At 48.0% G+C, this 25,631-nt stretch overlaps 1 protein-coding gene across 1 annotated transcript in view; it reads left to right on the top strand.

The window, feature by feature from the left end:
• cntnap2a (contactin associated protein 2a) overlaps positions 1 to 25,631 on the top strand; it is a 2,445,269-nt gene that overhangs the window by 1,312,632 nt on the left and 1,107,006 nt on the right. Inside the window, exon 12 of the mRNA XM_038797786.1 lies at positions 1,232 to 1,351. Coding sequence (XP_038653714.1) covers positions 1,232 to 1,351 — 120 coding nt within the window. The remainder of the gene's footprint in view (positions 1 to 1,231; positions 1,352 to 25,631) is intronic.

The raw sequence follows: 25,631 nt of genomic DNA, 5'->3' as shown, positions 1-25,631 counted from the left end.
AGGAAGTAATGATAAATCTGGCATTACAATTGAAGTGTTGGCTAGTGTGGACTTGAGAGATGAACAGACACTTCTGTTCTTAGACACTTATTAACTACTTCTAACTAACTAAGACACGATGATTGTGGGTCTAAATGATGCTAACTTAAACTAGAGACCTAAGCCTTGTCCGAACCAGTTGAATCTCTCAGTACGTGGTGTGAGTCTGTGCTGGGCTGGATGAGTTCTTGTTACACTGAGAGGCAGCACCCAGAATGAGCGGGAACCGTGGTGCCCTCTGCCTTTACAGTGTGTGTATTCTAACTGGTGATTGTCTGCGGTGTTTGTACATGTTGATTGGTCCCTGTGTGTGTCCATCAGTGTGTGTCTGCACCATGATATACTGGTGTATATTATGACAACAATGTGGTCAACATGTTTTATGAAATATTGCAATTAGCTGCGATGTTATTGATATAACTCTTAAGATTTCAAAAAGGTTTGAACGGATACTCCCTTTCTTTAAAAGTCAGGTTCGTTATTGAGATTGGATATTGCTGTGGGTTAACAGTGTATTTTTACTTCTGGGATTGGGTTTTATATCCGTCGGATACAATTTTCTCATTTCCTTGCCAGCTGTAAAAGGCTTATGGAAATTGAATTTTAGTGGCTTCAACCTAGTTTCTGCTGCACACAAATCAGTGGCAGAAAACTGTTAACTATTCAGTGCTAAATTGACAATATTGTTCTGAGGTGTCACATTGGAAACTGGTGTTTTGAGATGGAGGCTATCACACTGCTCTAGTGGAATACAACTCTGAGCTTGTGGTTAGGGCTAGTTGTTATTCCTGAATATAGAATTTTAATTTTGTGTGTAGCTTACTCTACACCTGACCTTGAATCACTTAATACTGATACTGAACAGTGAATTAGGAAAGGTGTTTGGCCTTTGGGATCCAAAATGAATATTCTTTATTTAGGCGAGTGCGCATATTCATCTAACCATGCCAGTTGAAAAATTGAGAATGGTGAAAAGCCACGACACTGTCCCAATACTCTGGCTGTTATTCAAATAGAACTCTCTCCCTGCTGTTAATTAGTGAATGTTTGAATTAATCTCTCCTGTTGTATCAAGGTCATTGCTTTATTTGCTTTGTATTTTTTAATCTCATCTTGGCAGCTTGCAGTGTTTATTCAGTTCTTTTAAATTACAGAAGGGTTTCAATTTAACTCAACTTGTGCTCTGTTCCAGCTATGTATCAACAGTCCTGTGAGGCATATAAGCATCTTGGCAAAACATCGGATACTTACTGGATAGATCCTGATGGCAGTGGCCCACTAGGACCATTCAAAGTCTACTGCAACATGACAGGTAACATAATAATGCACCAAGTTTCCTGGCACACATGCATGATCTTGTATAACCTTCCATTGTAATCTTCAGTATTCTGTCCAATCAGTTATCACTTCTTATTAATTTGATTCAAGGTATGTTAAAAAAATTTTGTTTTTTTTAAGACAAAAAAAACCCTTCCATTTTCCTTCGTACCTCAGCAGAAAATATTTATTGTACACGGAAATAATTAGGCATGATGAAGAATGTTTATTTTGCATTACACTGAGGTCAGGCTGCTGCTGCAGCTGCAGTTCACCTGCGCAGAAAATGCCTGCCTTTCTGTTACGCCAATAGCAATTAAGTAGATATAAAAAAATACATTTTTAAACTTCTATTTTATTTTTGGTAGACCTCAATTAAAACTCGTCACTCCATGTCAGGGGGACTAAAACCCATACTCTATATTATTATAAAACATGTATATCCTCATGGCTAATTTCGAAATCCCAGCCTGTGTTCTATCTGTCACCCATGAACAGTAAGAGCTGATCTGACAATTTTGCAGAAACTGGCATCTCATTATCTCTGAAGAGACCCTAACAACCCCCTGTGGGTTAGGTAAACTTCATAAGCCAGACCTGGCCAACCAGAGCCAATTTGTCTGCAAGGACAAAGAACATGCAACCTCTCTTTAAGATGGTTGAAGCATTAGTAATCTCAGACAAAGGGATACAGATCCTTTGTCAATGCCAGGATGGAAAGGTGACAGTCATGTGACATTCACCCACCTTCAGGAACCGGTAATATTGCCTTGAGCTGTGAAGCTCAGTCTACCACTTTTACCATCTAGAAGCAGCAGAACAGAGAAGTGGCTCAGTCCAGATTTGCATGCCTGGCCCCATCTATGCTGTTTCAGCTGTGACTTCTGCGCCATTGCCGACAAGACTGATTCAGCTCTGTATGCCTACCTTATCGTGGAAGTCAAGTCTGCTGGAAAAGTGAATTATCGAGCATCAGTTCAGCCTGCTGACCTCTTGTAAAGGAATACATCATTCAACTTTTAATCTGGACTCTGAAAACATGTAAAATAATATTTTTTAATTCTGCTGTGTTTGTCCTGTAAAGCTTTCTCTCTCTATCACTCTCTTTTACTATCTGTGTACACAGGGACCTACTCAGTAACCACCCACACTACTGTTTTGAGTGGTGCAAAATAAACTTGTGGTGAATTATACTGTATTGTAATTCACACTGTATTGCATTGCATTATATTATGTCCTTGTGGGCTCTGTATGTGAGCCGTTGCGTGGCTCTGTCCATAGGGGGAGATGTACAGGGCTCCACCCTTGGCTCCGCCCAGGGCTCCGCCCACGGCCCCTCTCACTACCGGAAGTATAAAGTGCTGCAGCCGTAAGCCTGTTCTCAGTTCCTCTGGTCGCAGACAGGCTCAGTTGTAAGACTATTAAAACCAGTTTACTTCCAATCGTGTCTCTAGTGACTTGATGGTCACATCAATTTAATAGTCTTAGAAAACTTGAAGAAAACTACTATGGAATCAGCCCTCAAACCTGACCGACTAGAACCCACATGCTGCAGAGGCGAAGGAAATCTTCCTACACTGGCTTCGATGTTTCAAGGCCTATCTGGCTGAATCGAGCATATCCGAGACTGCAGAGGAGCAGAAACTCAGCCTACTGCACGCACGGGTGAGCCATCATATCTCTACGCAACTCGATTGCAACACCTCACATACTGAGGCTCTAGCTATGCTCGACCGACTGTACGTGCGGCCGATTAACGAGGTCTACGCGTGGCACATTTTCACGCCCCGCCACCAGCGCCCCGCAGAGTTGCTAGAAGATTTTCTGCGCGATTTAAAATCCCTTGCTCGGGACTGCAATTTTCAGACTGGAACAGCCTCCCAGCATATGGAACTCGCTGTATGTGATGTATACGTTGCAGGGCTCAGGTCCAACTATGTGCGCCAGCGATTGCTTGAAAAAGGAGCCCAGAACTTGGAGGACACTGGAGAGTTAGCCACGACTATGGAGGTCGCGTTCCGCAGTTTGAACTCATTCCCCGCGGACCAAGCGACCCCAGCGTGGGCCCCCGACCAGCGACTGCCCCAGGCCTGCGCCACGCGGCCACCCACCCACTATGGAGCACCAGCGTGCCATTTTTGTGGCCAGCCCCAACACCCACGGCAGCACTGCCCAGCCCGCAACGCGACCTACAGCAGCTGCGGTCGCAAAGGACACTATGCCCGAGTATGTCTGGCAAGATTGAAAACTCCAAAGTCCCCCGCAGTCCAGAGCACTCGCCTCCCGAATTCACAGGCCCGCAGGCCCCGTAATGCTGCAGCGTGTCTGCCGACTCCGCCCCCATCCGAAATGTGCGACTCATGGGGACCGCCATTTTGGCAACCCTCCTCTACGCGGCCGGCCACGTGCGAGTCATGGGGGCTGCCATCTTGGATGGCATCTTCTTCAGCACCCGCCACGTGCGATCAACGGGGGCCGCCATCTTGGCCATCAACCGAATCGAACCTCGACGACTACGACCTCAGCGGACAGTCATCATGGGGCCTCTCCAGCACAGCTGATCGAGCCGCCGACTACCCACAACTCAACGCAGTCAAGTTGGACCAGTCGTGTCCGAAGCGTGGACAGTCATCACGGGGCCACTCCAGCACAGCTGATCAAGCCGCCGACTACCCGCAACCAAACACAGTCACTTTGGACCAGTCAGGTCCGAAGCACCTCCAGAGCTCGATGATGTCCGTTAAAATCAACGGGTACAGGACACCGTGCCTCTTCGACTCCGGGAGCACCGAGAGCTTCGTACATCCTGACCTGGTAAGACGCTGTTCGCTCCCTATCTTCCCTGCACGGCAAACTATCTCCCTCGCCTCGGGCTCACACTCAGTCCACTTACAAGGGCGCACCGTCGCTACCCTAACGATTCAGGGCGCCAGCTACTCTAATCTCCAGCTGTACGTACTCCCCGAACTCTGCGCCCCACTCTTACTTGGACTCAATTTCCAATGTAACCTCAAGAGCCTCACATTCAGCTCCGGCGGACCCCTACCTCCACTCACTATATGCACTCTAGCGACCCCCTCCACTCTTCGCCAACCTCACCTCAAACTGCAAACACGTAGCTACTCGCAGCAGGCGGTATAGCCTGCAGGACAGGGTATTTATTAGAGCCAAAGTCCAGCGGCTCCTACACGAGGGAATCATAGAGGCCAGTAATAGCCGCTGGAGAGCTCAGATGGTGGTCGTCAAGACCAGCGCGCAAGACGACCGCCTGAAGGCTATCCACAATGACCTCTGCCACCCGGGGGTCACCCGACTCGCCCACTACGTCAAAGCCCGAAATCTGCCTTTCTCCACCGAGGAGGTCAAAGCCATCACCAGGGACTGCCCGATCTGCACGGAGTGCAAACCGCACTTCTATAGACCAGACAAGGCCCACCTGGTAAAGGCTTCACGGCCCTTTGAACGCCTGAGCATCGATTTCAAAGGGCCACTCCCCTCGACCAATCGAAATGTGTACTTTCTGAACGTCATCGATGAGTTCTCCCGCTTCCCCTTTGCCATCCCATGCCCCGATAGACCTCCCACACAGTCATCAGAGCCCTGCACAGTGTCTTCACTCTGTTCGGGTTCCCCAGCTATGTACACAGCGACAGGAGTTCGTTCTTCATGAGCGACGAGCTGCGTCAGTACCTGCTCGACAAGGGCATCACCTCGAGCAGGACTACCAGCTACAGCCCCAGGGGGAACAGGCAGGTGGAGAGGGAGAACGCGACGGTCTGGAAGACCGTCCTACTGACCCTCCGGTCCAGGAATCTCAAGACCTCTCACTGGCAGGAGGTCCTCCCCGACGCGCTCCATGCTATTAGGTCCCTCCTATGCACCGCCACCAACCAGACCCCTCACGAACGACTATTTGTTTACCCTAGGGGCACTACCACGGGGGCTTCGCTCCCATCTTGGTTGAGGACACCGGGCCCAGTTCTCCTCCAGAAGCACATCCGGACACACAAAACAGACCCGCTAGTGGAGAGTGCTACTGCTTCATTCGAACCCCCAATACACCTTTATTGAATACCCCGACGGCCGTCAGGACACAATTTCCCTCCGGGGCCTGGCGCCTGCAGGATCCAACTCCTCCACCACCACCGCCGAGGCTCCCCTCACACTACACCCCACCCAACCCCCCACGTCCTGCGCCCCCGCACCGATAGGTTCCCTGCCCACGCTCGGCGCCCCCCGCGCCTAAAGGTTTCCTGTCCCCCCGTCGTCCGTCGCACCGGTCAGGTATGAAGATCGGACCAAAACACCCTGGAGTCCGCCCCCATACCCACACCGATCGTCACGACCCAGCCACTCGAAGAGGCTGCAACCCCGGTGCTCCGCCGATCCCAAAGGACGACTCGGCCACCGGACTGGCTCAACTTGTAGACCCGTCACCCCCGCCGGACTTGATTTTTTTACAGGGGGTGAATGTGGTGAATTATACTGTATTGTAATTCACACTGTATTGCATTGCATTATATTATGTCCTTGTGGGCTCTGTATGTGAGCCGTTGCGCGGCTCTGCACATAGAGGGAGATGAGGAGCTTGTACAGGGCTCCACCCTTGGCTCCGCCCATGGCCCCTCCCACTACCGGAAATATAATGTGCTGCAGCCGTGAGCCTGCTCTCAGTTCCTCTGGTCGCAGGCAGGCTCAGTTGTAAGACTATTAAAATCACAGTTTACTTCCAATCGTGTCTCTAGTGAATTGATGGTCACATCGAAACTAACCCTCTGATTTAATTTTATCTTGAGTTTGCCATGGGGGAATTAATGGAAAATTGGCTCACACTAAAGCTGAAGGGTTGGAACACATGCCGGCAGTTCTAAAGGGGGAAGTAAATTAAAACATCTTTCTGTTAATAGATGGGTGGTGAGAGGGGAAATCAGGACTGGTTAGATTAACTCTCTTCCTGTCCATAAGAAAATCAATTTATTCAGCTTCTTTAATGCACGAGAAAAAATCCATAGAGGAAACTATTCTCATTAGCAATACATTCTTGGGCAACATCAAAATCAGAAAGCATATGATTTGCATGTATACCAAGGAGTATATTACTAATGTATCTTTTAAGTGCATGTGTATTCCAAAAAGGCAGAGCTGAGACGAGAGGGTTTCTCTGTGGAACTGACCAAAAGACTGAGGGGGAATGGAGAAGAGTAAATAAAGCAAAGTGCAAAATATGCTACCTACTGTCTAAAAAGGCAGCTAATTGATATTATAGTCTGTAATTGGATTTTAAGATGTTTGAAAAAGGTGTAAACTATTGTACACTATAGATAAGTCACTTCAGTCTGCCATGTCGCACAGTGAGAGAAAAAAAGTGGCTATTTGGAAGGAGGAATGAAATATTGTGCAAGGCACTTTTGAGAATAGAAAATCAAGTGGCATTGGAGGTCATCTGGTTGATTTTCAGATTAGAGCACTGAACATGTCTTGGGTCCAGTTCCTGATATTGCACCCTGCTCAGAATGGTGATAGGCAAGCAGGTAGTGAGCACAAGGAGGAGACTCTGTGAAGATCTCCATCTTCATATGTGACTGTGCTCAGCCCTGCAAGAGACAAAACTAAACTGTTTGTAAAGTGGATGCTCCAACTTGGCCATCATAGTGTGCCAATTCTGTTCACTGCACAGGAGAAGTTTCAGCTTTACCATCTGGATTATACTGTAGTGAAAAATTGACAAATTCTATAAGGAGCAAGAGGTTTATTCAGCATATCATTACTTTTGTAATGATGGTGAAACATGCCTTCGGCCTTAATTGGGCCAGAGGGCAGTGTGGCGATGGGTACGTGTGCGATAAGAGAATCGAGCATTGGCAATTCCCAATTAACTTGGGGCAGGAAGGGCTTGATGCTTGATGCCTGCCCTTGGTAGGTCAACGGTTAGGAATCCTATGGTGAGTAACTCATCTCCTGACCCCACCACACCTGCCCACCATCTACAAGGCGTAAGTCAGGAGTGTAATGAATACTCTCCATTTGCCTGGATGAGTGGAGCTCCAACAATACTGAAGAAGCTCAACACCATCCAGGACAAAATAGCCCACTTGATTCCAACCCTTCCACAAACAGTCAACCTCTCCACAACCAACGAACAGCGGCAGCCATGTGTACCATCTACAAGATGCACTTCAGTAACGCACCAAAGTTCCTTCGACAGCACCTTCCAAAACCATAACCACTACCATCTAGAAGGACAAGAGCAGCAGATACCTGGGAGCTCCGCCACCTGGAGGTTCCCCTCCAACTCACTCACCACCCTGACTTGGAAATATATTGCCTTTCCTTCACTGTCGCTGGGGCAACATCCTTGAATTCCCAGCCTAACAGCACAGTGGTGTACCTACACCTCAAGGATTGCAGCAGTTCAAGAAGGCAACTCACCCCCACCTTCTGAAGGGCAACTAGGGATGGGCAGTAAATGCTGGCCTAACCAGCGACGCCCACATCCCATGAATGAATTTTTAAAAATGTAATTTAGGCTCATTAATCAGTCATTTGACACCATTTAACACTTTACCCACTGGAATTTAGTGGTGGCTCCCATGATTTTAACTTGTGTTAAAACCTCTGTCGTTGACGGGCACTCACTGTCCGATTGACCTTCCCGGCATTGGAAGAACACTGAAGAACCCGAGCACAAATTGGGGCCGGGTGAGTAGCAATACTGTGGGAACACTGTCACCTGAAAATTCCTCTCGAAAGATCACCATCCGGACTTGGACATATATCACCATTCCTTCATCATAGCATAGATAGTATCCTGGAGTGCGGGCCGGTTTAGCTCAGTTGGCTAGACAGCTGGTTAGTGATGCTGAGTGAGGCATACAATGCGAGTTTGGTTTCCATATCGGCTGAGGTTATCCATGAAGGCCCCGCCTTCTCAACCTTACGCCTTGCCTGAGATGCTGTGATACTTAGGTTAAATCACCATCAGTCAGCTCTCCCCCTTGAGAGGAAAGCAGCCTGTGGCCATCTGGGACGATGACGACTTTCCTTAATTATCCTGGAGTTCTCTACCTGAGTGTCATGGTCAGAAAGCCTGCAAGTTATTCAAAACAAAGACTCACCGCCAATCTTCCAGGAGCAATTACGGACAGACAATGAATGCAACCTCGACAGGGTGACCATAACCCCAAAAACAGAAAAGAAAACCATCGCCAAAACCTATATTGTCCCTTTAAAGTATGACATAATGTATAACTTCAATATTTATTCAGATTGCCATGTTAACACCTATTGCTATGAATGCTGATGAGAATCTGTGTACTTGAAAATATGTTGATAGAAGATAAGTGTTATGATGGTGAGTGGCAGAACAAGTGCAGCAAATTGTACCTCTTATTTTTTTCCCTGTTTGAAATATGTTGAGTATGATTCAGCCTCTGTGCATAAAATACTCAAAAGAAGAGCCACTATCACTGGGAGACAGGCATTACTGCCTCAGAAGAAATGCCTTTCAATATGTGCAGAGATATGAACGGGAATATATAGAACAATTTTACCAGTGGTCTAATTTCTTAACAATACAAAAAAGAAGACCTGAATGCTGGAAATAGTAAATAAAAACACAAGATACTGGAAATGAGCAGTAGGCTGATCTGCATTTATGTGAGAGAAATGGATTAATGGCTGGACTTCGGGGAGATGGTATGAGTCCTGCTGTCAGGGCTAAAAGAGGGGAGCTGACTGTCAGTGACGGGGATGTGCTGGCAAGTCGCACATCAGCTAGCTCTCCTCCGAACCCGAAAATAGGCTCTTTCACCCGAAATAGCCCGCTAATTCGAAGGAAAAAACATCCCCAAAACAGTCCAAAGATATGTGGGTTAGGTGGATTGGCCATGCTAAATTGCCCTTGGAGTCCAAACAAAAAGGTTAAGTGGGGGTTACTGGGTTACGGCGTTAGGGTGGATACCTGAGCTTGAGTGGAGTGCTCTTTGTAAGGGCCGGTGCAGACTCGATGGGCCGAATGGCCTCCTTCAGCACTGTAAATTCAATGAAATATTCTACCTCAACGAACAGCAATGCAAAGGGAAATGCTGAACAATAGTCACTCCAGAGGCCGCGGGAAAACTAGAAGCGGAAAAAGCCAGGAGAAGCAAATAGCTGAGGCGGCTGACGCACAAGGCAGCGAAACCCGGGAATTGCCAGAGCGAGGACGGACCCGCCACACAAGGAACATCCCACACCAGGGGATGGGTGGAGGATGTTTCTCTTAAAGGAACTGAGGGAACACAGAATAGAGACAAAAAAACAACATCCAGGCTGTGGTCAGGGGTGCGGTCGTGGAAGCACTGGCGACCATTCAGGTAGCCCTGGACAAGGCGGAGAGGCAACTGGAAGCTCAAGAAAGCACCACAAAAGAAGTAGAGAAAGCCGCAACAGGCCAGGGTGACTGGATTGCCCCCCAGGATAAACAAATATCAAGTTTGATCGCAACGCTGGGGAAATTGAAGTGAAAAATCGAAGACCAGGAAGACTGATCGAGGCGCCAAAACCTGCGGATTGTGGGCCTGCCTGAGGGGATAGCAGGTCGGAACCCCACAGACTATGTGGCCACAATTCTGGGCAATTTGGTGGGAAGGGATAGCTTCCCCAACCCACCAGAAATAGACAGAGTGCACTGGCCACCTCGCCCAGAGCGGGGAACAGCCGAGGGCAATCATCGCTAAAATGTACCAGTACCAAGATCGGGAAAGAATCCAGTGCTGGGCGAGGCTAATAAAGAATGTAACTGGGAAGATCACTGAATCAGGATCTACAATGACATTGGGGCTGACCAGGCCAAGCGCCGGGCAGAATTCAACAGGACGAAGTCTGCCCTGTGCAAGAGCAGCGTAAAGTTTGGGATGCTGTATCCAGCCAAACTCTGAGTCACATTTCAAGGCAGGGAGAACTTCTTTTCAGCCCCTGTGCACGGGGACAAATTTGTCCTTGAGAATGGACAGAAATGGGAGAAATGGCAGCAGGGACAGCAGTGAAGTGATCATCTGAAAAGACTTTATTTGTTTATTCAGTAAATGTTAACCAACTCGATGATCACTTTGTGCGAGACTGCACTGCCTCGTTCTGGGGATGAGAGATGAAATAGAAGACGGAAGGAGCGAGGGTAGCAGAGTGCAGGAAAGGGTGAGGGGTACGGCAGGTAGGTAGCTCAGAGAACGGGCGACGGGAGGACATTAACCAATGAGGGGAGAGTGGCCACCACACTAGCGGGGAAGCTATACCGGGAAGCATGAAGGAAAGAGAGGCCGTGGCACATCTCCTGCAAGGGAGAGAGTGTCTAGGGAGGTGGGGGGAAGACATCATCAACAGGGTGACGACTCGGAGAAGAATCAGAGACAGGAAGATTGGGGGGGGGGGGGTAGAGCAGCTACAGGGAGGGGGTGAAGGGCAAGATGGGGGGGGGGGGAGAAAATACCAGAAGGCGTACATAGGAACAAACTTAGCAAGGGCATTAGGCTGGCTGTAAAAGGACGCACATTGTGACTTGAAACACAAAGGCACTGCAAGCAATCACTTTGGAGGATCCATGAACAAAGAGAAACCACAATACTCCACAATAGTCCTCAATACAGGGGCCCCACAAGGCTGCATACTTAGCCCCCTACTCTACTCCCTGAACACACACGACTGCGTGGCAAAACTTGGATCCAACTCAATCGACAGGTTTGCTGACGATACGACCATAATGGGCCGGATCTCGAATAACGACGAATCAGAATACAGGAGGGCGATAGAGAACCTAGTAGAGTGGTGTAGCGACAACAATCTCTCCCTCAATGTCAGTAAAACTAAAGAGCTGGTCATTGACTTCAGGAAGAAAAGTACTGTACACACCCCTGTCAGCATCAACGGGGCTGAGATGGAGATGGTTAGCAGTTTCAAATTCCTAGGCGTGCACATCACCAAAAATCTGCCCTGGTCCACCCACGTTGACGCTACCACCAAGAAAGCACAACAGTGCCTATACTTCCTCAGGAAACTAAGGAAATTCAGCATGTCCACATTAACCCTTACCAACTTTTACAGTTGCACCATAGAAAGCATCCTATCGGGCTGCATCACAGCCTGGCATGGCAACTGCTCGGCCCAGGACCACAAAAAACTTCAGAGAGTCATGAATCATGAACACTGCCCAGTCCATCACACGAACCTGCCTCCTATCCATTGACTCCTGGGGAAAGCAGGCAACATAATCAAAGATCCCTCCCACCCGCTTACTCACTCTTCCAACTTCTTCCATCGGGCAGGAGATGCAGAAGTCTGAGAACACGCATGAACAGACTCAAAAACAGCTTCTTCCCCACTGTCACCAGACTCCTAAATGACCCTCTTGTGGACTGACCTCATGAACACTACACTCTGTATGCTTCATCCGATGCCAGTGCTTATGTAGTTACGTTGTATATCTTTGTGGTGAATGTAATTCACACTGTATTGTATTGTATTATGTCCGTGTGGGCTCTGTCTGTGAGCCGTTGTGCGGCTCTGCCCATAGGGGGAGATGAGGAGCTTGTACAGGGCTCCGCCCTTGGCTCCGCCCATGGCTCTGCCCATTGCTCCTCCCACTACTGGAAGTATAAAGTGCTGTAGCCGTGTGAGCCTGCCCTCAGTTCTTCTGGTCGCAGGCAGGCTCAGTTGTAAGACTATTAAAACCACAGTTTACTTCCAATCGTGTTCCGAGTGAATTGATGGTCTCATCAATCTTTTGTGTTGCCCTATTATGTATTTTCGTTTACTCCCTTTTCTTCCCATGTACTTAATCTGTTGAGCTGCTCGCAGAAAAAATACTTTTCACTGTACCTCGGTACACGTGACAATAAACAAATGCAATCCAATCCAATCCAAACCCCTGAGCACAGGGCTCACCCACATGGCGTACACATAGTCGGCGGCCATGTTGTGTGGCCGCTGGACAAACGGAAACCATAGATTGCAAGGACTCATCCACCAGGTAAGTATGGTTGATCCCGCAAGGGGGGGGATAAAAAAACCCATCATGACTAACGGTGCAGTGAAAAGATCCAGAGCCTTCGCCCACCTGAAAAGTTTGAAAGCCAACATAGTCTTCCTCCAAGAGACGTGCCAAAGGGATCAGGACCGACTGTGGGTAAGGAAGGGCTGGGTGGGACAGACCTATCTTCCTGCTAAGGGACGAGAGCCGGGGGTAGCCTTCCTGTTAAATAAAAGGAAGGTGTTACAGCGACAAGAATGGTTACAGATCCAGGGGGATGGTACGGCATGGCCAGCGGTATCCTAGACAGGGCATTAGGAGTCCTGGCCAATGTGTACCCTCCCTACTGGTATGACACTGAGTTTTTAAGGAAGACCATGGTGGAAATCTCCGACAAATACACACACTGACAAATCATGGGGTGGGGGGGTGACTCTTCAACTATGTACAGGACCCACGGACAGACAGATCAAATCCAAAAACAGGAAAGACCGTCAACATGGCGAAAGAACACGGTATACTCCTGGAGCAGATGGGGGCCATGGAGCCATGTTGATTCACCATCCAGGGAAGAAGGAGTTCTCCTCCTTCTCCCAGGTACACAACATATATGCATGGATGGCTTCTTGTAGTGGGGAATCGGTGCTTCCAGGGCGAGTAAGAGGGGAATACTCTGCGATCATAATCTTTCACCACGCTCCACACGACATGGATGTGAGGTTGGAGACGGGCTGTGCCCAATGCCCCCCCATGAAGGTTGGACACGGCCCTCCTGGCTGATGAGGCTTTCGGTGAGAAAATATCGCAGGCCACAGACAGAATGGGGAATATTAAGATTCAGAGAGCATGACCTATTGCCATAAAATCAGAAGGTTGCTCACTGTTGAAACTGGCAGCCCTTGGCAGGGTGGGGGTGTGAGGGGTTGGTGTTGAGGTGGTTGGGTACAGGGTTTCCACAATGGGGCTCTTTCAGAGTCCTTTAATTTTCTTCTGGAATTCAGTCTGTTGGTGAGGTCATTATCTTCCCTGGCAAATCTGGGCACTAACGTGGTGTGAACACTGATCTATTGTCCCCTCTAAAATTATACCCATTTGTTCCACCCTCACAATGACAATGCCAATAAAACAATTGCATATCTGCATTGGTGGCCAGAGACTAAAGCATGATCTCAACCTAACCGACTTGGGTGTGCCTCTAGACTTGTCCTTCTAGGAACATCTGAAGAAAACAGCAGCAAAGTTCACAACCAGAAGAAATCTACGACCAATTTGCTGAATCTACGTGGGGCGCTGTTGTTGCACTTGTCCAATCATACTCTGCAGCAGATTACAATGCACCAATCTAATCAAGGTCATCGCACACACATCTTGTTGCACTCAACTGAATGTAAAAATATGTATCAAGACTGGGACTCTCTGCTCAACACCCCTCCCCTGGCTTCCTGTCCCATAAACATCACGCTGCCATACATCGGTCAACTAACGAAAACCCACAGGCTGGTCGAAACCATCTGTGCTACACCTCACATACCACTCCATGCTGACCTGTACACCCCATTTACTACCTACCTTTGATGTTGGTTCCCCAGATGAAGCACTTTTCTTGGACAATACCTACCAGCAAACATCCATTTGATCAAGGAATGAGGAATATGAGAAGTCAACAATAAGTTCCTTATGACAAACCCCATTCATCGAATGGCAGGCTTTGAACTGCCATCGTGAGAATGGTCCTTGCTAAACAGGTTCATGTCAGAACTAGGCCTCCACCGCTGTGGCTTCAGTACAAACTCCATATGCACTTATGGAAAGACACAAACAACGTTGCACATTACTGAGGAGTGTCCCGTCTACAGACTTAAAAGTGAAGGACAAAGCATTTTAAACTCAGCAAATGCGGTTGTTATTGAATGGCTTTGGGGATTTGCATTCACTAAATAAATAGGGCGCAAACGAATGGCCACACTGCAGCCAATAAGCAGCTCACCGTGGTGCAGTGTTGCCGATAGAAGCCGCAAGACTCTGCTCCCAGCATCTACCTGGTTCGCAACACCTCGTGAAATCTAATGCGATCTCGCAAGATGCTGCGATGTAAATATGGGCGGGATCAATTTTAGGAAAATCTGCAGATTTAAGCGAGACAGCTCGTCTCACTTTAATATGCAGTTTCCCAAGGTACCTGAGGTGCTGGGATCTATCCCCGTCTCCTCGGGCAAGCTCTATTTAGTATTGGTCTCCACAAACGGTGACCAGGTGGAACGACACTCATGGGGTCTCCAGGTGCTTACCCTTTGGGCAAGGTGGTACCCTGGCACTGCTGGTGCCACTGCCAATGTGTCCAGGTGGCACTGCCAGCTGGCAGGGGCACTGCCAGGGTGCCAGATTGGCACTGCCAAGATCCAAAGTTGCATTTTGTGTGAGGAGGCAATCTGGCCCGGGTTGCCCTGCATGGATAGCGGGTAGATGGTAGCATTGGGGCAGTAGTTAACATGCCTGCCCTCCAGCGTCAGAGATCTGGGTTTGATTCCAACCTCGGGGGACTCTCTGTATGGAGTTTGCACATTCTCCCCGTGTCTGCGTGGGTTTCCTCTGGGTGCTCTGGTTTTCTTCCACAGTCCAAAAATGTGCAGGTTAGGTGGATTGGCTATGCTAAATTGTCCTTAGGTGGGGTTATGGGGATAGTTTGGGGATTGGGCCTAGGTAGGGGGTTCTTTCTGGGGGTCGATGCAGTCTTGATGGCCAAATGATCTCCTTCTGCACTGTATGGATTCTATGATTCTATGAGAGGGCCCTGGGGACCACCCAGTTTGCGTTGGAGCTTGGAGGGGGTCGGGAATCGCTTCAGGGTCCAGAGACCGAGATACCATTTAAAACTTGGGCCCTGATCTCTCATTATACTGAGGAGCTCTGGCGAGCAGACCTCCTGAGTGCACAAAACAGGGCTGTATGCGCATTGGCCTCATGTTCCTCACTGAGGCCCCCTATCTAACCCGGTTGCCATTTTATAGCATTGTGTTTTTTCAGTGCTGCTAGCGCCAGGAAACACGCAGCTAAAAGCGCTCGCTATGGCACTTTGTTTCCTTTAGTTAAATCCCGCCCATAAACACAAATGGTTTTTCAATCAGACAGCAGGTTTCCATCAGTAATCCTTCATAAGGTTTCTCTCCCAAATAGTTTCACAGAATCACAGTATAGCTACGCAATTGGAGGCCTTTCAGCCCATTGTGCCTGTGCTGGTTTTCCGAAGGAACAATTCATTTGTGCCACTCTCCCATCTTCTCTCCACAGCCTTACCCATTCTTTTTCAAGTAACAATCCAATTTCCTCCTTAAATGCATCGATTGAACCCGCCTCCACCACACTCTCAGACAGTGCATTCAGACTTTAACCATTTGTTGTGTGAAAAAAAAATTCCTCATACCCCTTTTTGTCAGTTATTTTAAATTTGTGCTGTCTTGTTCCTGCTCCATCCACCAATTGGCACAGTTTCTCCCTTTTTACTCTCCAGACTGCTCACAATTTTGAATATCTCTGTCAAATCTCCTCTGAACCTTCTTTTTTCCAAAGAAAACAGTCCCAACTTGTCCAATCTATCAATTTAGCAGAAGCAGCTCATCCTTGGAACCATTTTCATGGATTTTTATGCACTTTCCCTAATGCCTTCACATCCTTCCTAAAGTGTGGCACCCAGAACTGGCTTCCTTGCTTTTGCACTCTATGCCCCTAGTCATAAAGCCTCGGATACTGTATGCTTTATTAACTGCTCTCTGAACGTGTCCTGCCACCTTTAGTGATTAATGTACATATACGCCAGGCTCCTCTGCTTTCGCACCACCTTTGGAATTGGAGTTCTGACTATTTTACACTGAAATTCAAACATGTTGCTCATCATCATCTGCTAAACTGAAAGGTTGTCAGTCAGCTTTTGAATCACACTGGGCGGGATTCTCGCTGGACGGGGACACGGGAAATTCCCGCCACACCGCTCCGACGCTGGGCTGCCGATTCTCCAGCGACTGGATAATCGGCGGCAATCGTGCCTGCGCGGTCGCCGTGGTGCCGGTCGGGGGCTGATGATATAGGCAACGGCCCAAACTGATACCGAGTCCCACCGGGTGTGGTTCTGACCTGGCACCACCCGGTGGGAGCTCAGACCCGCGGCCGCTGTGGATGTCCTGGTGGGGGGGTGGGGGAATCTGACTCCGGGGTGGGGAGGCCTCCACGGTGTCCAAACCCTGATCTGGGGCATCTGATCGGCGGGCACCCACAATCTGGGAGGGGGCTACCTCCTTCCACTCGGCCCACTGTAAAGTCCCCGACATGTAGCTCCGCGTCGGTGTGGAGACGGCAACCATGCACATGCGCCGGCGAGGAGACGACTGGCGCACGCATGCGCGGACTTGCGCCGGCCGTTACGTGCAAGTGCGGACCTGCGCCAGCTGTGCACAGCGCCGGAGCAGCGCTCAGCTCTCCGGTGCCGTGCTAACCCCCTGAACAGCAGTGAATTGCTGGCCCAGGAGGACTGTTGACGCCAGCATCCACCACTCCGGTGTTTATGCCGGCGTCAACGCTTTGCCAGGATTTCATCTGGTAAATTTGTGTCCTTCATACATTTATCTGGCAAGCTGTATCTGGTTGTTATGACACCAAAGACGATTTGCAGAATTTTGGCAGTGCTGACGGAACTCATGGCGATACACTTTACTCAAAACTGATCCAAGTTTTATTTTTTTTAAATAAATTTAGATTACTTAATTCATTTTTTTGAATGAAGGGGCAATTTAGCGTGGCCAATCCACCTACCCTGCACATCTTAGGGTTGGAGGGGCGAAGCACACGCAAACACGAAGAGAATGTGCAAACTCCACATGAACAGTGACTCAGAGCTGAGATCGAACCTGGGACCTCGGCGTCGTGAGGCAGCAATGCTTCCCACTGCGTGCCGTGCTGCCCTGATAATTTATGATGGCCTGCAACAGCAAAAAGGGAGTTGCACTATACAGGAGAATATCTGTTGGCTCTATAACTCATTAATCTCTGTTTAATTTGAAATGTAAAATATGATGATTCTGATCCATTTGCACTGAATATTTTGTTGAGATATTTTGTGGTGTGATTTATCGATCTTTATCAACAGATTTTGAAGTAATGATTAATTTTAAGCTTTTGCACCCAGAAAAAGCTATTGACTGTCACAAGCACAATTTGTGCAGTGTGATAATCGATTCATCGGGCGCAATCCACCAGTCGCGTTGCACTCTCGCTTGAGCGTGGTGCTGTAGGTGAATCCCGGGGACTTCCTGAAATTCTTCGTTCCTGCGGGATTCACCCAAGTCCCATGAGGTGTCCAATCTGAAACACGGGCACAAGGAGCATGACCAAACGGCGCGCGCCGAAGCCGGTTTTAAACCGGCTTAGGCGAACTTACCCGGTATCCACCGACAACATGGGATCCACCGGCCATCCAGAGAAAGGCTGCAGCCGGGCGCCATTCAGCACTGGTCCATCAGAGGCCCCAGGGTGGTCAGGATAACTACAGGGTAGCCCCCTGGCCCATCCCCTGGAACACGGGAACTTTGGCACTGCCACCCTTGCACTGCCAAGGTGTTTGGTCGACACTGCCAAGCTGGCAGGCGCACCGCCCAGGTGCCAGGATGGTAGTGCAAGAGTGCACAAGTCCAAGGTGGCACTGCCAAGGGTCAGGGAACGAGAGGGGCTATGCCCATGAAATGAGGATGGAAGGTGGGCTTGAAGTGTGGGGTGTGCAGTGCAGATAAGTAGGTGCCTCTCGGAGGTTGGAGGGGTAACGTGTGCGGGCCTGGAAGGAAGGGGGTGCTGTAAGGGAGCCTGAAGAGGGGGGGATCCCATGGCGGGGTGTCCTACACTTAGGGGGGGGGGGGGGGTGTAGTAGTGCTGTATGTGTGGGAGATGACATTGTCCATGGGTGGGTGGTGTTGGGACCCAGAAGCACACTTTAAGATTGGGGCACCCTTTCAAAACGGAGGCCAGATCTCTGAGTTCAGCTCCCCATTGCTATAAAAAATTCTAAGTGTGGGCTAAACCGATGAGAAACTCCCCAGAAAAGTGACTATGTGTTATTGAGTAACAGTGGGGACCTCACTGGCAGGGCTGGTGGGAAACTCATTGAAAAACCCGCCACAAATTACCTTAGAAATTCTGTGGGCGAATCACGCCCATAATCTAATAAGTGAGAGCCAGCAATGGATTACCACCTGTTGAGTGATTTATTTAAGAATTAACCAAATACGATTAATTTGGGGACTTGACTCCATTATCTGTTGACGAACCAGCCACTTTTTTTCTGACTAGGTTTTTTTTTTCAAAAAAAAATTTAGAGTACCCAATTCATTTTTCCAATTAAGGGGCAATTTAGCATGTTCAATCCAACTACCTTGCACATCTTTGGGTTGTGGGGGCGAAACCCACGCAAACACGGGGAGAATGTGCAAATTCCACACGGACAGTGACCCAGTGCCGGGATCGAACCTGGGACCTCGGCGCCGTGAGACTGCGGGGCTAACCCACTGCGCCACCGTGCTGCCTTTTGACTAGGCTCTTTTGATCATTTAATTGTTAGCTTTTTTCAACCCGCATCCCTATCTGCCAGTAGGTTAACAAATTAGATAATAAATTGATCAATGCCAAACCTAATGTTACTATTAATAGCTTTTAATCAGAATGTTAAGGTTTATTTGAATTTTACCTCTGTTTTCGTAAATATTATACTTTTATAACTTGTGAAAACAAAATGCAAAATGGCATCTTCTTTCAAACATAATTCACAGCTTATTCCATCTTAGTTTTTGTCAGTGGAAGGTTAAAGTGCAGCTGATGTAATAAAACATTTCTGGTCCTCTCTGAGATAAGTGAGAAACTGAGATCTGTTCAGAATTTGTTTACCTCCCTTGACACACAGATGTTTCTGCTCTTACTGATTACATCTTCAGACATTTTTTTTATCACTTTGAGACAGAACATGTCAGGTTCCAAGTTGGGAGAGATGGCTGTTTTGAATCCTATTTCAAAAGGCAGTAATTGAAATACTCAGCATTACCAAGGACAGACTGTACCTTGAATACTTAATGGATGTTGCTGCACATCTACACAAGATCATTAATTTTTTAAAGCTTTTCAGGTACTGTGATCTTTAAAACAAATTAGTTCCCTTTAACTCTTTCTTAACTGCATGTCCCCTCTGGTGGGAGGGTGCACAGGGGAATCTACTCACAAATCTATACTTTTCCATGACTGGTTCATAAGAGATGCATGAGAGTTACTTTTCCCTCTGTTTCCCCTCATTTATTGTGGAAAGCATCTCTGCAAGGTGCCTGAAAATAATTGAAACCAGCGCTTGGGTGTGAAATCATGGATGTTAATTCATGTTCTTCCACTTTGTGACATAGTGTATGCTGACAACTTCAGAACATTTTAATAGGTACTTAGTTTGATGTTCGTTCAGTTAAGTTCCATTTAAGCTTGCCTAAAAGAGACACAACCTCATTCTCAAATAGTAGAAGTGCACCACAGTTGAAGGACTAACTATGACCAGCAGTGTTGTTCCAGCATGACGCGGTGAGGGCACATGGCTTACCTATTAGCATCCTGCACAAGTTCTCCCTGGTTTGTAAGTGACACCAGAATTAACTTTGTGAACCAACTGTTCCTTCTTTCACGTGTCTCTGAATGAGAAGCAACAAAACACAATGCAATCAAATACATTTACAAAGCATGCAGAAAAAATAATTTCCCAGGTTACATGCAGAATAACATAAACCATTTGGAATCATTTTTGAAACTAGAACAAATTACCCAATGTTTTATGCCCTCTTTTTGATGTTCTTAGTTGAATGCTTGACAGCCATTATAATTAAACATGTAGCAATTCTGCAGAGGTAATTAAATCCACAGAGAGAGTCCTTGTTAACAAATGAGGATATGTTTAATAGCAGTTCCCTATCTGGTAAGGCAGTATAGATCAGACATCAGAGTGCTGAATGTGAAAAAATGGGTGAAACAGTCGGCCTTTCAGCCCTTTGAGCGAGTTCTCACATTCAATAAGATCATTGTTTTTTTTCAATAAAGTCGTTGCTGATCTTTTATCTCAACTCCATTTTCTGGTCCAGATCCAGGATGGCTGACATGCACAAACAGCTCTTCTCTTCTTCTTCTTCCACTTCTCTTCTTGACTTCTCAAACCCCTCAGAAATGTTGGACTGGAGCTTTCCCAGAGCGTTCTTTTGAATGCCTGCTGCAAAAGTCACTTAGTTTATACTCTTTTTTTCAGGGAAGGAATTGGATGGATTATGAGGAAAGACATTTGCCCTATTGCTTTTTCAAAATACTGCATTGAATTATTTGTCAAAACCTTGGGTTGAAAAGCCTGTCTTTAGTGTAATTTATCTCCCATTAGCTTCTTAATTCTTCGCATGTACCTTCTGACCTTGATCAGTCACCTTTACCTCATCCTTTCCTTATCACATCTCAAGCTGTTCCCTGTGACCAGATCCATCGTCCAAGAACTATTCCACCTCAGGCCTTCAAAGCTAAATTGCAGAAATGTCATCAATTTGTATCAGTCCTATCACCATTTATCTATGCCCAAAGCTGTCCATAAGGCCTGTTAATGAACAGTAGATAATGGCTATTTTCTTATCAGGTCGTTGAACAGTGTTTTTCACTGTAGTAACTTCTATTCTACTTCCACTCACAAATAAAGTTAGGTTTCAGTAGAGTACTAATTAAGTAAGGTTGAACAAAAGGCCAAACTCAGTTTTGTAATATAGTTGTTTCGACTATGTATCTACCCAGTTTCTCTCCCAATAGGCCTCAGCTGAGCATGGACCCCTTTCTGAGCTGGGTGGGTACAAAGCTCATCATCGAAAAATAATCATTATAGTGATTTGTTTACAAAAAATTAAAGGTGGGATCCCCCCCCCGTCAATGTGTTTTCCAGAGGCACAGGGAGCTCGCCGTCGGCTGCCAGAGGTATCTTCCGGTCCCGCCGATGTCTACACCACTTTCTTCGGTACATTACACTTGGATCACTCAGCTAACACATTTATGTAGACCATAAATAGCTAAGGCCCAAGCACTGATCTTTCTGATGCCCTGTTATAGCCTGCCAATCGAAAAATGATTGTTTATTCGTACTTCTGTTTATTGCCAATTGCCCATTGCTCAAACCTTGCCCCAATCCCAAAAGTCTTCATATTGTTTAATAACCTCTTGTGTGGCACCTTGTGGAAGGATTTTTGAAAAAGCAAATTCACAAATCCAATTGTTCTCCCTTATACCCTGCTACTTGCAATGTCAAATATCTTTTAACAGGATTGTCAAATATAATGGCCTAAATTTTACGGCGGACCCTGCGGGTTGTCTTCCAGTCCCACTGATGATGACCCCCCCCCCCCCACTGGGTTCCCCAGTGGCATAGGGTACGAGCAACTGGCAAACCCGTTGACAGTGATGGTGCCAGAAGATCCCGCTGCCAGCCAATTGTGGGCTGCTTCCGCTACATTGCGGGGGGGGGGGGGGGGGGGGGGGGGGAGTCCTGCCCAATATCTCCTTCATGAATCCATGCTTATCTGCGTAATCGTACTTGATTTTCAAAGTGCCTGATTACCATGTCCCTAATAATAGATTCTAGCATTCTGCATCATATTGATAGTGAGTGAAATAACATATAGGGCTGGATTCGCCACTTTGCGAGGTGGGAAGTTAGAATCACAATTAGGCGGATAACCTTAAAAAATGGAAAAAAAATCTGTTTTGCGCCTAACGCCGATTCCGTCGCCTTGCTCCAGTCCCTCACTGGCGACAATATCAATGTTTAAACCCCGAGCTGGCAGATCTATGCAAAAACATCATTTGCATTGCTTACAATATGATTAATGGCTCGGACACTTAAAACTCCACCTTTCCACAATGCTCTGCCCCTCTTAGGCGAAAAGTTTCATGGCGCATATTAGGCAAGTATTTGCAAGCAGGGCATGGATGCCATGGCTACGGACGGAGAGCGGGTGGGAGAAAACCACAAAAAATGTCTGCTTTTCAGGGACGTGGCTTCCGGGTTGGGGGCAAATGAGAAACAATTTGGTTCCATGTCCGTGCACCCGTGATGTCCCCTCGTGATCGTGGTGATATGGATCAGATTACCGTTGCTGCAGTATGTGTTTAAACACACCCCTCCGGTTCTACTTACAGGCTCCTGGCTGCTCACAGTACTGAGTGCTGCATGTGTTCTTTGAATGCTCAGATAGCCTATACTCATCTGGGAGCTGCCCCCTCTGGGCACCCTCATTCCCCAGCTGTTTCATCAAGGTGGATGGCCTTGGTCAAGCTCAATCAGGGGTCCACCAGGTGTTGACATTCCTCAGAAGTGTTGCCCCACTGCAGAGGATTAGCAGAGCTCACCGCAACCAGAGGACACCTGCACCTTTGGAACCTTCCCTGGTTCTCTGCCCCTCTCAGGGCAGCAGCTTCACCAGTGACCCCCCACCCCTCAGGATCACTAGCTGTCTCCTCTTGGTGAGGCTGGCAGCGCTGACTGTCTCTGCCACTGTCTCCCAGGTGCTGTTCAGGAGGGCAGGCTTCAATCTGCGGCACCCCCTGGAAGAGGTTGTCCCTCCTCTCGACACTGGCATGGAGCTGTGAGTCCACCTTGGACTCCCGAACTTGAGGGGAGGGGGGGGTGGCACGTCTTCTCTGAGCCATCTTGGTGGCTGCAGTAAGTGGAATACTTGAAAACCCCCTATTACAGGGGTTCCCAGTGGGGTGCCATCCTATTACAGGGGTCCCTGGCAGTCCCTCTATTACACGGGTCCCCCATTACAGGAATTCCTGGGGGCGGGGGGGCTCACCCTGTTACAGGGATCCCACAGGGGTTCCTCTATTCCAAGGTTCTCTGTCGGGGTCCCCCTATTACAGGGGTTCCTATAGGGGGTCCCGCTATTACAAGGGTCTGTTTGGTGTCCCCCTATTACACGGATCCCTATGAGAGGTCCTCCCATTAAAGGGGTCCCTGGGGGGCCCCCCATTGCAGGCCGCCGCTGTGCGAATGCGTGGCCACGGACCCGGCAATTCTCTGGGGCGAACCGGCAGCTAGAGTCAGCTGCTGTCCTGCTAGCCCCCAGAAAAACGGGGCCTCGGTGGCCGTTTTGTGCCAAATTTTGTGGCGCAAAATGCCACCGTACCCACGCCAGCATAGCCCCAGCATCGGAGAATCCATCCCCACGGGCCACACTGATGCCAGCACTTAGCCGTAGAAATGGAGAATCCAGCCCTTGGTCTCCCAAACAAAGAATTCTGACCATGGTTTGGTGTTTGCTCTCTACATCATTTGTTGAACATTTTCTACCTTTGTATTCATGGAGACTATTCTTGAATGTTGAGAGTTCTGGAGAATCAAAACCACTGCATCCATTATCTCTGTAGTACATCTTAAAAAACAAAACAAAATGAGGTCCATCAGTCTAATGGAATTTATCTGTTTTAGGCGTATAGATTTCTCTCGTACTATTTTTTGCATTGATTTCTTTAATTTCCTCATTCTCGCAAGACACTTGTTTCCTCAATGCTTTTTGTGCTTTCTGCCATAGCGACATATACAAAGTATTCATTTAATGGGCATGATTTTCCCGCCCTGCCCGCCACCGAGATTGTTCAATCCTGCCGAAAGTCAAGGCCAGATTACCTCCCAGACGGTGAAATTGAAAGTAGATTCAAGGTGGCTTTTAGCCTCTCGCTCCTGTACCTACTCTCTGAATGTTCCCATTCCCCAGCTTTATTCCCACACATTTTTTTCAAATATTTATCCATTTCCCTTTCAAAAGATAATACGGATCAATTTCTATGAGAGGACTTTCCAGCCCCAATAACCAGCCACATTAAAAAGAAAATCCTCCTTTTATTATTTTTGACGATGATAGATTTGATGTCAGGGAATGCTGTTCTGCAGTCTCAGCGAAGGCACATTATTGAGGGCAGAGGAGATGATATTTTAACCAGAAGAAATAGATTTTTCCTCTTTCCCTTGTCCTTAGCAATTTAGAAATTCCCTATCAGTCACCTAATGCTTCTGTGCTAATGTATGGTGCCTCAGTTCCTTTTATGTTATAATCTAGCTGTGAAGAGTTGTTTGTCGAGCTGCACTTTTCTGTAATTATGTCGGCAAATAGTGACGGCTAGCTTCTCTACAGAGATCAGTACCCACTAACGATAAAAACAGGGAAACGCAATTCACCAAGGACTTTCTTCCCACCCCAAGCACAAACATGGAAATGATAGCACAGAAGGAAGTAATTTGATGCACTGTAAATTATGCGTGTGCTGGCCCTTCAAGGTAGAAACATCTAATTTTATTTTATTTTCTGTACTTTTTGTACACTATCCGCTCACTTTTAAATTAGTTGAGGGATTCCACCTCAATACCTATCATAATTTAATAATTTTCAGTGTGAAAAAAACTTTCAACTTTCTCCTTAATTTTCCTGGTGATCTTTTCAGTGTGTGCCTCTATGATTAATCAACCAGTGGGAAGGCTGTGGAGGCCCAGTCACAGAGTGCCTTTAAGACAGAGATAGATCAGCTCTTGATTAATAAGGAGATCAGGGGTTACGGGGAGAAGGCAGGAGAATGGAGATGAGAAACATATCAGCCATGATTGAATGGCAGAGCAGACTCGATGGGCCGAATGGCCTAATTCTGCTCCTATGTCTTGTGGTCTTATGGGGCGAAATTCTCCGCGGATCGACGTGACGCCCATTTCCGGCGGTAAAAAGCGGTGCGGATGACTCCGGCGTCAGGGCCTTCTTTTAAGCCGGTAATCTCCGTTCCCGAAAGGGCCAGCAGCGGACTGACGCGATACACGTCAGTTTCACCCGCTGCGGAAGTGGCGAGTCCCGGCGTTTGTGTGGTGGGGAGAGAGAGACCCGGCGTTGGGGGGAGGGGGAGGAAGAGAGACCCGGCGTTGGGGGGGGGGGGGGGGGGGAGGAGGAAGAGAGACCCGACGTTGGAGGGGGAGGGGGGAGGAGGAGGAAGAGAGACCCGGCGTTGGGTGGGGGGGAGGAAGAGAGACCCCGCCGTTGGGTGGGGGGGAGGAGGAGGAAGAGAGACCCGGCGTTGGGGGGGGGGGGAGGAGGAAGAGAGACCCGACGTTGGAGGGGGAGGGGGGAGGAAGAGAGACCCGGCGTTGGGGGGGGGGGGAGGAGGAAGAGAGACCCGCCGTTGGCGGGGGGGGGGGAGGAAGAGACCC

Source organism: Scyliorhinus canicula, chromosome 5 (assembly GCF_902713615.1).
Source record: "Scyliorhinus canicula chromosome 5, sScyCan1.1, whole genome shotgun sequence".
Lineage (NCBI taxonomy): Eukaryota > Metazoa > Chordata > Chondrichthyes > Carcharhiniformes > Scyliorhinidae > Scyliorhinus > Scyliorhinus canicula.
The sequence above is the reverse complement of the archived record's forward strand: the minus strand, read 5'-3'. Positions and strand labels throughout refer to the sequence as shown.